Source organism: Coptis chinensis, chromosome 3, assembly GCF_015680905.1.
Source record: "Coptis chinensis isolate HL-2020 chromosome 3, ASM1568090v1, whole genome shotgun sequence".
Taxonomy (NCBI): Eukaryota; Viridiplantae; Streptophyta; class Magnoliopsida; order Ranunculales; family Ranunculaceae; genus Coptis; species Coptis chinensis.
This window is the reverse complement of record NC_141458.1, coordinates 119,092,368-119,107,713: the sequence shown is the minus strand read 5'-3', so window position 1 is coordinate 119,107,713 and position 15,346 is coordinate 119,092,368. Positions and strand designations below refer to the sequence as shown.

Here is a 15,346-nt window from a genome sequence, read left to right as displayed (position 1 = left end):
AGAAACGTAGGAGAAGAGAAAGATCAGGAACTCTGGTGATCGGTGTATCTTTCTCTCCAAATTCATCCACTATTTATAGGTGAGTGGTGCCTTTTGAGAAACAAACAAAGGTGACTCTTTGGGAAAAGTAAGCAACTCTTTGAAAAGTCACATGTTTGAAAGGACACACCATTTCGGCATATAGCATTTTCAACCGGTGCCTATTTCGAAAGGTTGCACCTTTTCGGCATGATACATCTTTTTCAAACCAAAGTGCACATTTGAAAGGTCGCACCTTTTCGGCATAATGCAACTGTTTCAAACAAATGCATCATTTTGAAAAAAGGTTTTTCTCACATTACGCATCTTGTTTCAAGAAAAAACCCATTTCATCTTAAGTGGGGTAACTTGGGAGACAAACTACTCATTCATATTTAAATGGATTTGAGCAAATCATTTTTCTAACAATCATCACCTTCAAAATCTTGACATTTTGGATACAGAGATGAGTAACCTTTGAAAAAGGAGAATTCTCAACCAAGTCAACGTACAATGCACTCAGGACTCGAGAAATGAAGTAAAGGCCGGTAAACTGAAGTGGCATGCCGTGGTGAGGGGTAAAGGTAAACTGAACTGGCAGCTGCACTGTTCTCTGGAAATCTAGCTACCTACAGAAGATAGAGTTTTGTACGTATAATTCTTAGCAGTTCCTCATGTTGTTTCCACAATGCACATACATACAGAGAATTTGAATAATTTTCCTCATGTTGTTTCCACAATGCACATACATACAGAGAATTTGAATAATTTATTCTTCATGTTTCAATATATTAAGAAGGTTCGGCTAAAGGTTAAGTAGAAAATTGAGATTAGGAACGCATACAATAATCTCTTTAACAGAGATTGGTGTGATCGAAGTTACTTAGACAATGTAGGAAGAACATTCCAGCAGCTGAAATATACATGTGCGGCAATTGGCTTAGCTTGAAAAGAAAGGAGCAACAGTTGGTTTAAGAACAATGCCTCTGAGTCATAATAGTATACAAATATCTACATAAATTCCATAAAAGAAAATGTTCTCGGCAAGGTAATGTTTTTCGTTGTTTCTTTCGAGCTATATACGTTTATTAATTATGTAATAAAAAAATTAAATATGATTAGAATATATTTATTGGAGTAGTTTTAAGATTAAGTGGTTGATTTGTTGTAAATAAGTCAAAACGGTTTGTTGTAAATAAGTCGAAGCAAGTTTGTAGTGGAGAATACAGAAACAAGTATGGAAGAATTATAAACCATTGAGAACGGTAGCCAGCAATATTAGAAAACACTCGGGACTTAGTAATAAGACATATGTAAAGTGACATAACTAAACAAAGATGTTATCTATAGTTTGTTACATAGTGTTACATAGATGCGATGGCTGTCAGTTTAGATGGAGATAGTAGCCATTGACACTGAGTGGTGATATGGGAGCATCCTATTTTTGTTGTCGAACTCTAATATATACTTGGAAGTGGAAGTGTATAGTTCGTGATAAATTGGGTAACTGTTAGTTGTGCATGTTGCTAATGTTACGGCAGTAGACGCTAATTTAATTTCATGTCACCATGGCATGCCATGGTGCATCCAGTACCCTATAATCCTTTAACATGCACCATGGGGAATGGTGCATGTTAAAGGATTATAGGGTACTGGATGTTATGCTTTAGACATGAGGTTATGTTATGCACATTTTATTTCAAAATTTTAATGTTCCATATGTAAAGATGTCTTACAATAATTATAATGTTTTTTTTTTGTGGTCTAAAGTTTACATTCTGATTTTGAAAGATGTTTAAATTTTGTTTAATAGGGATGAAGCCTTGCCGTCACGCAAAATATTTAAAAGATCTCGGCCATATGGTCGGGTCTAAAACCTTGCCTTAATATTAAAGCTCTCACAAAAGGTATTTTCGAGCTCTATTAAAATTCCACATCATCATTTCCTATTAAAATGTAAATTCCTCCAATCCCTTATTAGAAAAAAATAAAAATAAAAAATCTAGCATTTCTAATTAAAGGGAATCATTCTCCTATTAAAACGGAAATTTCTCTCCTATTGAAAATGAAAAATCTACCATATCTAATTAAAATATGAATCCTTCTCATATTAAAATGGGAATCACACTTCTAAATTAAATCAACTATTAAAACAAGATCTTTCTTCCAATTCACTTACTAAAAATTCGACAATGATATACTATTTTTCCTACTGATTTCGAGAAGAGGGATTCAGTTTTTTAATGGACTTATTGCAAACAAGTAAGTGTTTTTTTTTCAATTTTAATCTTTTTGTTCAATGTATTGGTCTAAAGTAGTTTTTCTTTTGAATCTAGTTTGTCTAAAGGAATGAATTCGTACCCCAGAAGACATCTGTGTACATTAGTCAGAATGATGTTCACACACCCTAAATGATTATTAAAGAAACTCTTGATTTCTCCATATAGATGCCAAGGGGTTGGAGCGTAGATACGGTAATCTAAACGATAGTTTCCACATATCCCCTTTTCTCAAATAGTACACTTGTAAAGATGTTACTATAAATTTGTTAACCGAGCTTGCAAGGCGAGAGAATGCTTTAGGAATTTTCCCCGACACAGAAGTTGATCTGTTCATGAAGGTACACTTTCTCTTATTGTGTTATCTCACCTCCTGCTTCAATGCAAAATGTTTAAACCTTTAGATTCCAACTCCATCTTTGTCTTCAATTTGTCATATTTCAGGCCACCGCAATGGAAGGAATCAAAAACAGTCTTCAAACCGAGTATATTTTAAAGGTACATGATGCTTCTCAATTCTCATAAGCAAAAGTGAATATAACTATGTTGTAATCTCATAATCAAGATGCACACTTATCACGTTCAATGTTCCCACTCAACCATCTCTAGGAGAACGTTCATTTTGTCGACAAGTAAGATTTTTTTTTCTCGTATGTTATTTCTTTTGTTGTTGAATTTGTATCCTGAATTATCCAACCGAGTTGAGACGTAAAGAATCAGGTGTTTTGCATTATTGTTATTTTGAATAGTGGACGATGAGCTAGCTCAAGGGAACACTAATTAAAGGGGAACTTTCTCATGTCAAGGTATTTCGAAGAAGGTCTACTGGTCTTTGTTGATTTGGAGCTCCAATGTTTTTATTAATGATTCTCTCGTTTTATGTTGCTATACTTTGGCGTTTGCATCCTGTGTTTACTTGGTAATAGTTATCATTCTAGGCTCTAGAACACCTAACCGACACAAACGGTTGAAGTTTTTTGCCGCTTTGGTTCAATTAGTGCTACTTAGAGAAGTATTGAATTTGATCATTTTATTTGGTCGGGTTCATGTACACTAGTCAACAAGCTAGAGTTTGACAAATGCAAGTTATTTTAACGCCATTCTTTGGTTATATCATAGTCCATACTTATGAACATTTAGTTGGAAGTATGTAATTTCTCAATTTATTTATTCGGTAGTTTATCATAACCTGAAATCATAGTCAGTAGTCGTACGTGTTGCCTCATTGCTAAAATCATCTTGTGTACATGTATAACTTGTATAAGTGTATTTTTTTTATAAAAAAATCTTTTCATTATGAAAATCTAAGTTTCTTTTAGTTTGACACAATAAAGAGCTGAATCTAAGATTGATTAAAGAAATTGAGCGGAAAGAACCAAAAATACACTTTACGGTATGATGCCTATTATCGATGCTACCCTCGCATAATTTAAGTTCTGCTCCATACATCCTTGAATGCCCACCTCTATAGCTTTGAGCTCCCGAGGGAGGACCGACTTAGAATCTATATGACCTCTATAAAGTGCTCTATAAAACTGCTCCATTGTGATCTCTAATATGCCACCAAACCAAATCTAGTTGAGTCTGCTATAACGGAGACATCAGTATTGGGTGCAACATCATCTTGAGGTCGTCCTCTAAACCATGTGCAAGGGATAGGGATAACTTGCTGATAGGTAGCTTGAATTCCAAGCCTTTCTAGTGTTGCTCTTGAGATGGTACTTTCTTTGACCTCCTTAAACAATGACTGCAATTAAGTTATCTTGATTGTCTTCATGAATAACCAAGGAGCTGTGTTGCTTCTGCTTAAATCTCAACCCAAATGGCCATTTACAGTGGCATTCACAAGCAAATGACTAGTGTCCATTATTTAAGCCTTTCATTTTTTTTTTAATATCCTATATGCAAATTTGTATATGTCGAAACTCATGTCCACATATATGTTTAGCTACTTAGTGATCTGTCCACCCATCTTTTGTTGCAGTTGAACTATGTTCACCTTTGCGTGCAATATGTGCATTCATTCATGTGAACTGAGGGTTGGTTGTGTCCGCACTGCTCAAGCTTGTAGAAGTTGCTAAGGTACGACACATTTAAAAACTTTGCAAGGCACCTTAACGTTGCCTTGATATTTTTTTGGTCGTTTGGTTACACGTTTTGTGGACCATGAATTTGGTTAGATAGTGTGCTGAAATTCTTGTAGATTGTATATTATAATAACATGTATTTCCTTTGATTTTATGAGCCAAAGTTTGATGGCGCTCAAGTGGATACAAAACTTTATTTGTAACTGAATCTAGAACATCATAATTGTAAAATGCATGTCATCACCCATGCAATGATTGCAAAAGAGAGAAGGAGTGAGTCATGGTTTTCCACAAAAATTATGATTTGGACCTATCAAGTTCAAGCACTGCCGTCACTATGTAGCATGACAGTCCGAAGAAAAAAATGGAAAATGGAACGAAAAAGTTGCTTTTGCAGGTTAATGGGTCAAATTCTATGGAAGAATTGGGCAACCTTATTATATGTTTTGCTTTTATATTTATAGATACCTTTTAATCAATCTTTCTAAAATGACTTCTAATAGTGCTTATGGTCTAATGCTATTATAATTTAAGGTGCACTCACCTTTCAAAAGTAAGGACTGCACTATTTGGACATATTAAGGTTTTGGAAGCGCATATATATGGCGAGCCCAATTAAATTTTGCATTATTTGTTTCTCTTGTAGGAAGAATTACACTTGAAGTGTTTCTAACTTAACTAAGGTTGATGGCTTGATTGGTGAATGGAAGACGAAGGCCATGGAAAGGTCATATTATTTGATGAAGTTGTTTTGTGATTAGGTTTTTGAGATAATTATTAATGAAAAATATTATGTTATTCAAAAGTTTCCTTTTTTTTTCTTGAACGGAATGGAAATATTTTTTCCAAAGTGTAATATTTGTCATATTATTGTCTAGAAATGTAATTGATGATACACTGCCATATATATATAGTAATTACCGTAATTATGGTAATTACAATTTTTTTTTTTAAATTATAAGAAAGTTTTCATGACGTTTTGCTCATTAAAAATGACCTTAATCATGTTAAATCTTGATGCTTTTTGTCTTCAAATCTAGATGATTTAGTAAAACCGTCAAAAAAAATTGCTACTTTACGACGCTTCTAATATAATTTTAGTCATTAAATGTTGGTACTTTATGACGTTTTTTTGTCAATAGTGTCATTAACTTTATGACGTTTTTTGTTAACTTTTATGACGGGCTCTATAATGACGGTTGGTTTTTAAACGAAAAAATGTCATTAAATCTATTTCATGACGGCTAAAAGCCGTCATCACAAGTCATTTTTTTAGTAGTGCAATTAAAAAATGGATTTTTAAAACTTAATTAAAACAATATGTTAGAAAATTAAAACGGGTTAGCAACGAAAGCATGAATCACAATTTGTTAATTAGAAATTTTTTATACTCTCTCTCGGGGTATTTTTCGAACTGTCTTAAAATTCCACGTCATTAACTCCTATTAAAACGGAAATTCCTCTCCTATTGAAAAGATAAATTATAGCACTTCTAATTAAAACGAGAATCATTTTCCTATTATAATTGGAATTCCTCCTTTATTAAAAAAGAAAAATCTAGCACTTCTAATTAAAACCAGAATCCCTTTTCTATTAAAAATGGGATCCATCCACCAATTAAAAAAATGGGTTTTTAAAACTTAATTAAACAATTTGTTAAGAAATGAAAATGGGTTTTTAAAATTTGATTACAATCATTTGTTAGGAAATTAAAACGGGTTAGTGAAGAAAATGGGAATCATGATTTATTAGAAAATTTCTATCTGTATAGTTATGATTATTGAGCAAGTTTTTAAAAGAGACGGTGCGTATACACGAGTCTATTTTATAGTTAATATTAAAGATCCTACAAGGGGTATTTTTCCAACTCTCTTAAAATTCCACGTTAATAACTCATATTAAAACGGAAATCATTCTTCTATTATAATGGGATTTCAGCGTGTGAAAACATTTGAACTATTTTCTCACGTTTCAAGTTTGTGGGCTTTCTTTCTCAGAGGCACTAGTTTCCCAAAACAATTATATATGTATTTATGTTAGTTCAGCAGTTCAACTATATTTTGTGGAAAACTTAGTTATACACGAAAGTTTATGAGCATTTATCGTCATTCTTCAATATAGTCTATATATAGATTATCGGAAAAAAAAAAAAACAACAACAACAACAACAACATGGTGTATACAACTTTATTAGCATTGTTTGAATTGACAAATACAAGTTTCAAACTTCGTTAAGTTGAAATTCACAAAACTATATATATTTGTTACTAGTGCATAGCACGTATTGTACGACATTGAAAAGCCCAACCAAAGCCCGCCCATCAGAAGCCCAACTAAAAAAAATCGCCCACCAAAAATACGGCAGCCTTTGTTGACTTCAATAATAATCCACTACTCTTGTTGCCCCTTATTATCCTGCCCACACCCCATAAGCTTTTAGATCTACCATGTCATAAGTTAGATCCAAAAGTTAGGGATTGCTTTTGGGTGGTGGTGGTGGTGGTGGTGGTATAGCACAACCTTAATGCCTTTGGTAGTGCGGAAGAATTGAGTAATTTATAATAGTCACAATCTATATAACAATTTAGGGTGGTGTGGGGCCCTAGAAACAATCCCTAACCTTTGGATCTGCTTATAATGCTTATGATGTGGCGGATCTTAGGGCTTATGGGGCGTGAACAATATAATAAGTGGCAACAAGAGTACTAGATCATTGTTTGAAGTCAACAAATGCAGCTGGACTTTTTGGGTGGGTAGTTGGGCTTTTTTCATCGGGTTTCTGCTGGGGCTTTTTCATGTCGTACGGCATAGGCCAATACTAGTATGAATACAAATAATGAAAAACAATGGGTGCAAAACTAAATAAATAAACATTTCTAAAACATCTAAACTAGCACGGATGCTTAAAACACACACAATTAGAAATACATTTAGTACAAAGATGATAATAGTTGAACACCAGGGAGATTTCCTCCCTCGATTTATATTCCATAAAGTCATTCCAATGTAATGATAAGATCAAGAAAGAAGTACCTTATCATTCCGAGCAAGAAGGGTATTAGAATATGTCCTATATGTAAAGTTTCACGTTTTTATAAGTGTGGGCATCTATATCTAGTAGTTTCTATTATCATGTTTTGGGTTACTTCACACCCAAGATAGGTTAGTATAAATATGTAACTCTGGGTAGAAAATAATAACTTACTCTGAACTCTAACCCTAATCAATCTCTCAATCAATCAATCTCTATTATTCTCTATTGTTCTTCTTCTTGGTTTCTCTTAATATATCAATGTCACAACTCTCCTAGCATCACTACTAACATGGAATTTAACATAGTATCAGAGCGTCAGGTTTAAATCAAATCAAAGTTTAATGGATGCTAGGAGAGGAATCTCTCAAAATCAACAATCAAAATCAAAATCAATTTTTTTTCAATTTTCAGTATTCGATCAATTCAAGTTTCAATCCTTCTCACAAGAAAAAATTCTAACATCACCACTAACATGAAATTTAACAAAGGGTGGGCAGATACATTAGTCATCACTACAGCGTCTTGCACAACCAGCTAGGAACACCAACTTTCATAAGATTTTTTTTTAAAAGTTAAAAGTAAATAGCCAGCCGGTCATCGAATTACATACTTCTCATACAGGTTTTGGAATACCTTTGAGAAAATGGTTCACAGTTTTAGAGGTACTAGCTGTGAAAGTGAGCAAGAAAGGACAACATTGATATTCATGCATACAAGGTCTGAAAGTGCTTTGTAGCAAGTCTAGGAAATACTGATGTAGATAAGCAGGGAGTACACACAATTAGTAGATGGATGAACATCTAGAAAGTTAACTCTCTCTCTCTCTCTCGAGCCAATATACATGCTTGACTACAAAAACAAGGGTGAACTCTCTCTCTCTGTGATAGAGAGGGGAGGGGGTTATTTTAATAAGGTTGTCCTTTAAGGCAGCCCAAGGTTTTGCTTTCAAAACCTAACACCTCGCCCGCCTTGACAACATAAAAAAATAGGGTTATTTTTAGTCGATTGAAAAATAATAATAATTAAAAGCATACACATAAGTCGAATTAAAGAAAATAGAAAACTAATAGTTTAAAGTATGTGCTTTAGGAGCTTTAAGGGCTAGCCTTCAAAAATAAAATACATATGTCAGAAACCAATGACGGAGCTATGTGGAGCCGTGGAGGCCAGGTAGGGCGTAGGCCCCCCTAAACATGTGACAAAAAAAAAAAAAATTAGTAGTACTTGTTTAAGCCCAGAGTGCTATTTTGTTGGTCAATACTAAAGCTTTTGCCATCTGAGATGCATAGCTATTTTGTTTGCCGTGTCTTTGTATATTGTCTCGTAGTGGGGAAAAAAAAATACGTATTTGTTTAGGTACGGTTCTGCAGTGTATGTACTAAGCACTAGGCCCCCTGCAGACAATTCCTGCTGCGCTACTGCGAGAAATTAGGTACGGTTCTACAGTGTATGTACTAAACACTAGGCCCCCTGGAGACAATTCCTGGCTCTGCCACTGCGAGAAATACAGAATGCAAAACACTTAAAACCAGGTCGATATAATAACGACCTTGTGGTAAATGTGATATTATTTACTTGTGTAGGAGTGACGCAAAGTAATAACCGTGTGCCAAAAACAGCTGACCCGCGTAAAAATAAGTAACTCCCTCCGCTTTTGTGAAACTAGACTTCGATTAAGAGAAACGCAAAGTCCAAGCCCAGTTGTCTATAAATAGAAGGTACATAAATAGCTCAGTCCATTGCCCCATAAACACAGCAACACCAGCCCGGTCTGCTTGCTTGTCGGGTTTGGGCTCTTTTAATCTTTTTAACTCTTTTAACTGGAATGTCGCCACATCACATATGCCTTCAAGCTCCCGCAGATCAAAGATGTTGGGCTCGAAAGGCGAAACGGGTTATTTGTATTTTTGTTTCGATAATAAAGACGGTCACCCTGGCAATGTCCGTCGCACGGCCAGCTATCAACGAACACTTACTACCAAATGCAGCGTTATAAAAAATGCTAGGCGGTAGTCGGGCGGTAGGAGAGTGCCTAGCACTTAGGCTTTCTAGACAGTGTCTAGACAGGCTAAAGCGGTTGTTTTTCTTAATATATATATATAATAATACACACATATACTACAAGAAATGAAGAAAATCATTTACTATAACTTAAAAAATAAACACAAACAAATATACTTATTACAAAAATACGTAATAGTTGAGGAATATTGACTTCATATAAAAACATACTCTTTATTATAGTGACATATAATTTACATTAGACTTAAGTCTTTTAAACTCATTCAAATCTTAAGCCTATACGGGCCTTTATTTTTCGATATTTAATCATTAAAAAAAACTTGACTAGCCCGCCTAGTCGGTCCACCAATTTTTTAAGGGTTAACTAATATTACCCCCTTACTAGATGAGCCAATTAGGATTCTCCCTTCTAGATGGAAAATTAGGGTATCTCCCCTAAACAGACGGTCAACTTGGTTTGACCGTTAACTATCAAGTCAAATAATTTAAAATTACACAAATGTCTTTATTGTTTTCAAAAAGAAAATATTCAATTTTAATTAGGTGGGGGCATTTATGTCATTTTCAATTGTTTGACTTGAAAGTTAACGGTCAAACCAAGTTGACCGATTTAGGGGGAGACCCTAATTTCCCATCTAGTGGGGTCCTTAATTGTCATCTAAAAGTAAACTATTCACCCATTTTAAAATTAGGGTGGGGGCATTTAGCTAGGTAAAATTTTCAATTGTTTGACTTGAAAACTCTACCATATCCGGATTCAGGTCGGATTTCGGATATCCATATCTACTAAAAACATACAAAAAAATACACTATTTTAATGATTTTCATATATAAATGTAAGATATAAATTATTTTTAAGCATCAAAATATGAATCTTGTTAAAATAGTTCGGGTTTTCGGATATTCGGGTCGGATAATTTAGATTCGGATATGGTCTATTCGGATAAAAATGAATTCGGATATGGGTCGGATTTGGGTTGATCCGGTACCATTTCAAAACTCTCTACCATTTTTAACAATGACCAAAGGAATTCGGATGTTGGCGGGGACAAGCCCAAATATCCATATTGATAAGATAAGAAAAGGTGGACACTATTTTAATGATTTTCAAATTTATATAAATGTAAGATATAAATTATTTTTAAGCATCAAAATATGAATCTTGTTAAAATGGAGGTTTGGATTGCGGATGATAGCGGGTTGGATAATTTAGATTCTAATATGGTCTCCCCAAGTTTTTGACTTTGATAAAACCACGGTCGGACCGGGCAAGCGCCACTACTAATAATCGCAAGTTATTTTTTTTACTTTTTTCAATTTGACGGCGATGCTGGAAATGTCGCGTGAGTTTTTTTTTTGAACTTGGGGGGCTTAGTTGTAATGTCGCTACGACAAGTTGAATTTGCCGCCCGATTTAATGTATGGTCATCTCCAATGAATTTTTAAAATATATACCAGAAGAGTTGGTCGAAATTTGTTATCGATTTTGTGGTAGATTCTTCAAATTTGAAGAGTATGCTACCACCACCTAGAGAAGATAAGGACTTAGATTTTAAATTTAGCTCGATAAGATTATTAGGCCAGATCTGAAAATACCTATGTCCGATCCGATAATAGTCTGGGCCGAAATCTATAATAGTTTTATGTGTTTTATATTTAATATTATTAATATATCTATTATATTTATTAAAAGTTGATATAGAAAATTGGAAGTCATATTAGTTACTATAGTTAGTATTCTGTACCATACAGGAAATGTGGGTTACAAATTTGATTAAATTTTAGACAAAAATAACATCTGAAAATCGCGCTATTGATTTTCTTTCTTTTGGAGAGAGAGAGAAAGAGTCATAAAGACGTTGCTCAAATACACACCGAAAAGTCGTGAACACGGTTAACAGAGTTGCACAAGCCCAACAGTATACCGCTTTACTCCTTGGTCACTTGTCTGTAATGCCTCGTGAATTTATTTTAGCGCAGAAAAGAAAATAAGAGAGATGCAGAATACAAAATTAATTTAATTGGGCGGTGTAAAATTCAAACGGAATGTATATATTACAATTTTGAAAAACAAAAAAATTGCATTTCTACATTTAAATAAAAACTGAAAACAAACTGCAGATTGATGCTTGATACAGACTAATTGGCTTGGGATAGGCGTAAAACATTCCTATACTTATATGGATCACAGTTAGATTTATAGGGAGGCTGATTGCAGATTCCAAAACTTCTTTGTTGCTACAAGAATCTTTTCCCTCCCATTCGATTCTGGCTCTTTCGCGTATACAGTGGTAGTCCACCTTATTGCACGTGCAATGCGCCCCACTTTTTCAAGCACTTCAGGAGAATCCCGGACCACAACTGTTCCTTCCGGACGCAAAATCCGATCTATCTCCACCATTAAATCCACAAGATTACATCTGCCAATCCATATTAAAGAGTAAAATACCTTCTTGGAAAAGTAATAATTTGTCCTCATATTGAGACCTATTCAAGATTAAAATAAGAATACCTGCTTTTGCTCGAACCAGGATGTTTTATGAGTGAGTCAATGCTAGAGACATGGATGAAATCGTAAGTCCGAGGATATGTGGAGAACGGCTCGCACCTATTAAAACCAAACAAATAAGCATCAGACAACAATTTGACCAGCTATTATTAATCATCATAGGTTAGACTGCATTTTATCTTAGTTATGTGGACATGGATACATGAGTCCGTATCCAACACAGATAGGAAGTGTCTGACACGGCAAAATATCCAAAACCGAGGTATATTACATACAATGTGTCCGTGTGTGCCCGACACGGATTGTTTTGAAATATGGCGTGCCCATGTAACATAGCATTTTGTATACTTCACTGGTACAGTCAGTTTAAATAGTGCATAAGACAGTAGCTCATGCAGATTGTGCTTCTTTATATTGGTCTGCTGTGAAAGGGGCCTAGGCCTACATAACTGACTCTCAGGTTGGAACCTCCTTCACTTTCTTTATGTGGGATAAAGCAACAGAAGATTACACCGCATGCAATCTGTTGAGCCTTTGGAGGAGGAGGAATGACAATATCACCAAAGCTGAAGACCTAGTTATAAAGATAAAGCCCTTCATCTGAGGTTGGACTATGGATCATCAGCATTTGGGAAGTACAAAATCTGAAGACCTATGTTATACAGGAATAGGGGATACAATGGTAAGGCAGTACCACATTTGTCTGGCTTCAGGCTGTATATCATTTTGTCACACTCTCCTACATATGTATAATGTGTTATTTTGAAAATGATATGAATGAATGAAGTTGAAAAATAACCAACGCAGGGTCCTGACTAAATATGTAATTCATAGTAGCATGTTAAAAATCTCTAAACCAGAAAAGCAGCAGATTTTGAAACATACCAATCATGGTAAAGTCCGATGAGGCCTCTGTCATAAATCACACCTAGTGTTGATGCTTTGCGAGCAGGAACAACGTTCATAACCCAAACTGGATCAGACAACAGCGCTGCTGCAAAGCCCCCATAAAAGGCATTCATATCCATGACATTTCGTACAGATGGAGTCCCAAGCTTCAAGTTTAGTGTTTTCTTGTAGTATGAAAGCCTTCTTTGCCAACGGCGTGTATCGGCTTCAAACACGTCAATCCCATTTTTCATGAGTGTGACCCTTGAAGGAGGTCTGATTAGCCGCTCTGGCCAGTTTGGAATGGTCCCAACAGCATGTTCACTCTTAAGTGAGGGAATCTTAGTGACACAGTTTTTCAACTTGAAGTACCTGAACAAAGTTGAGTTTAGACATGCATTTGAAATAATGAGGTTTCAACAGTGAGATATCTCTTATCTGAAACAGAAATAAAACTAACCATGCATAACTTGGGTCATCTGACTCGCCACACAGCTCAAGACCGAATTCGTTCTGGTTGGAAAGACATGAATCCGCTGAGGGTTTTTTCCAAATAACTGTGTTTCCATCCACAACGATCAGCTCATAACACAAGGCTCTTGCAACTGCCTGGAGATCAGCCCACTCCTTGTCTTGTTTAGGCCACTGCACAGGAGGACCAGAGATGACAAGGTATCCTCCAGGTCGGAGCAATCGATCCACTTCAACAAAATATGTTGCATCTGCAAGGGTATATTTTCTCCGTAATCAGACACGTTAATAAGATAAAATATCAATTGCATAACATACAATACCACACGAATAAAGCACTATAAAAAAAGTATCTCACTGTAGGCGGTAAAGGGGATCAAACAACGAGAACAGTGAACAATGTCAAAAGCATAGGCAGGAAAAGGTAGCCTGCGAGTCCCGAGCATAGCAACAAATGCTGGTATTCCCCTCTCTAAAGCAAATTGTATTTGCGATTTGTGGGAGTCTCTTGGGGCAAAGGAGAGGGTTAAAATATCCTCCGTTAGCATGTAACCCCCAAAGCTGGCAACCTGCACAAGAACAGACACTTGTGATTTCCACAAATACAAATAAGACATACCAACATATGAGTTCAAATAAGAACATTGATAGAGCTCCTACCCCACATCCCATATCCAGAGCCGTCCTAAGAACTCCTCCATTTATAGGAATGTATTGTCCAAGCTTTTCAATATATGATACAGCTCCATCAGGGAACATTGTACCACCACCTGGGAATATAAAATACAGGCCTTCTTCTTTCATCCATCCCTGATGGCCTTTCCTATCTGCAATTTTGTTGTGTGGCATGTTGCTGTGCCATATCTAGAGTCACACAAAAAACAACAAAACCGAAAGTGTTAAATCTTATTAAACAAACTTCTTATAATACCTATGCCCAACCACTGAAATACTTGCTCTCACTATCCGCTAACACGTTCTAACCAAGTCTAGAATATTAACCAACTAAATACCACATGTGCGATATGCAAACAAAACCATGTCATAACTCATTATGCGCAAGCTGTAAAACACCCATCGAACATTATTTACTAAAAAAATTAAGTATCAATTATCCCCAATGCAATGAGAGACGATGTTGCACAACAACACACATTACAGTAGTGTGTCATGGGTATGGGTAGCAATACCATAGTGTGTCTTTAAATACAATCAACAATAAACAATTGCCCAACTTGTAATACTCTATACTTGATATAGTGCAAAGAAATGAATCATTCAATAAATAACCTTATGCAAGCTCTCAGGCCAATTAACCGAAACGCGGTAGCCCTCAGGGGGAGGAATTAAACAAAGAGGAGTCTCTTCGGGCACAGGGCAATGTCTTTCACGATAAAAGTTCATTTCACGACTAAGCTGACTATTCCTTCTTGGATCTTCACAAGGCATATGATCAACTTCATCAACAGAACAAGTTTCGATACTCGAATGACGACCAGCTTCAATTAATGAAACCATTTTGTTTCTTTGTCTTGGATCTGTTGTCGATGAACGTACAAGTGTTTGCCGTCCTGATGCAGCTAGTGAATCACCTAGTGGTGTGAATATTAATAGGAAGAATAATATTACTGCTCCGAAAAATGCTGCTGATATGAAATCGAGTAGCTTCCATTGACGGGTTGGTGATGATGACGAGGAACGTTTCGAGGATGGGAGATTTAAATGCCCCATGGTTTCAAGTTCGGGGTTTGTTTATGATTTCATTTTTCTAGGAAGATTGAGGACAAGGTTTTGATGGGTCAGTGAGTGTGTTTGAGCCGTTGGATTGTTATGGATCAGGTGAATATTTGAATCCGACGGTGATTAGTGCATATCTGTATGCGGAAGTCCGTGGTATAGAGAGGGGTTATTTGTTTATGCGCAACTTGAGTGACACAAGAGGAATGAGAGAATGAAGATTGAAGAAGACTCATTTTCGAGGAACCATGTCTTCTTGTCTGGTTGAACTCTGCTCGATGTGGGGTGGCCAAAGCAACAT

General features: G+C 35.6%; 1 protein-coding gene across 1 annotated transcript; it reads right to left on the bottom strand.

Moving 5' to 3' along the window:
• Positions 1-11,442: 11,442 nt before the first annotated feature.
• On the bottom strand, positions 11,443-15,318 carry QUA3 (S-adenosyl-L-methionine-dependent methyltransferases superfamily protein). Its single transcript, XM_086596837.1, has 7 exons — positions 14,599-15,318; positions 13,969-14,172; positions 13,667-13,877; positions 13,298-13,559; positions 12,835-13,209; positions 11,953-12,048; positions 11,443-11,860 (listed from the first exon to the last, which is right to left on the bottom strand). Exons 1-7 carry the CDS (start codon positions 15,037-15,039, stop codon positions 11,638-11,640), a joined length of 1,812 nt encoding a protein of 603 aa, XP_086452963.1. The 5' UTR covers positions 15,040-15,318; the 3' UTR covers positions 11,443-11,637.
• Positions 15,319-15,346: the final 28 nt, after the last annotated feature.

Excerpts from the sequence above, each read along its gene's own strand:
- QUA3 (XM_086596837.1), bottom strand. The coding sequence starts at position 15,039 with ATGGGGCATTTAAATCTCCCATCCTCGAAACGTTCCTCGTCATCATCA. Across the intron at positions 13,560-13,666 it reads GATCCCCTTTACCGCCTACA|ATGCAACATATTTTGTTGAA; the intron begins GTGAGATACTTT and ends ATACCCTTGCAG. Across the intron at positions 11,861-11,952 it reads CCTGGTTCGAGCAAAAGCAG|ATGTAATCTTGTGGATTTAA; the intron begins GTATTCTTATTT and ends ATGGATTGGCAG.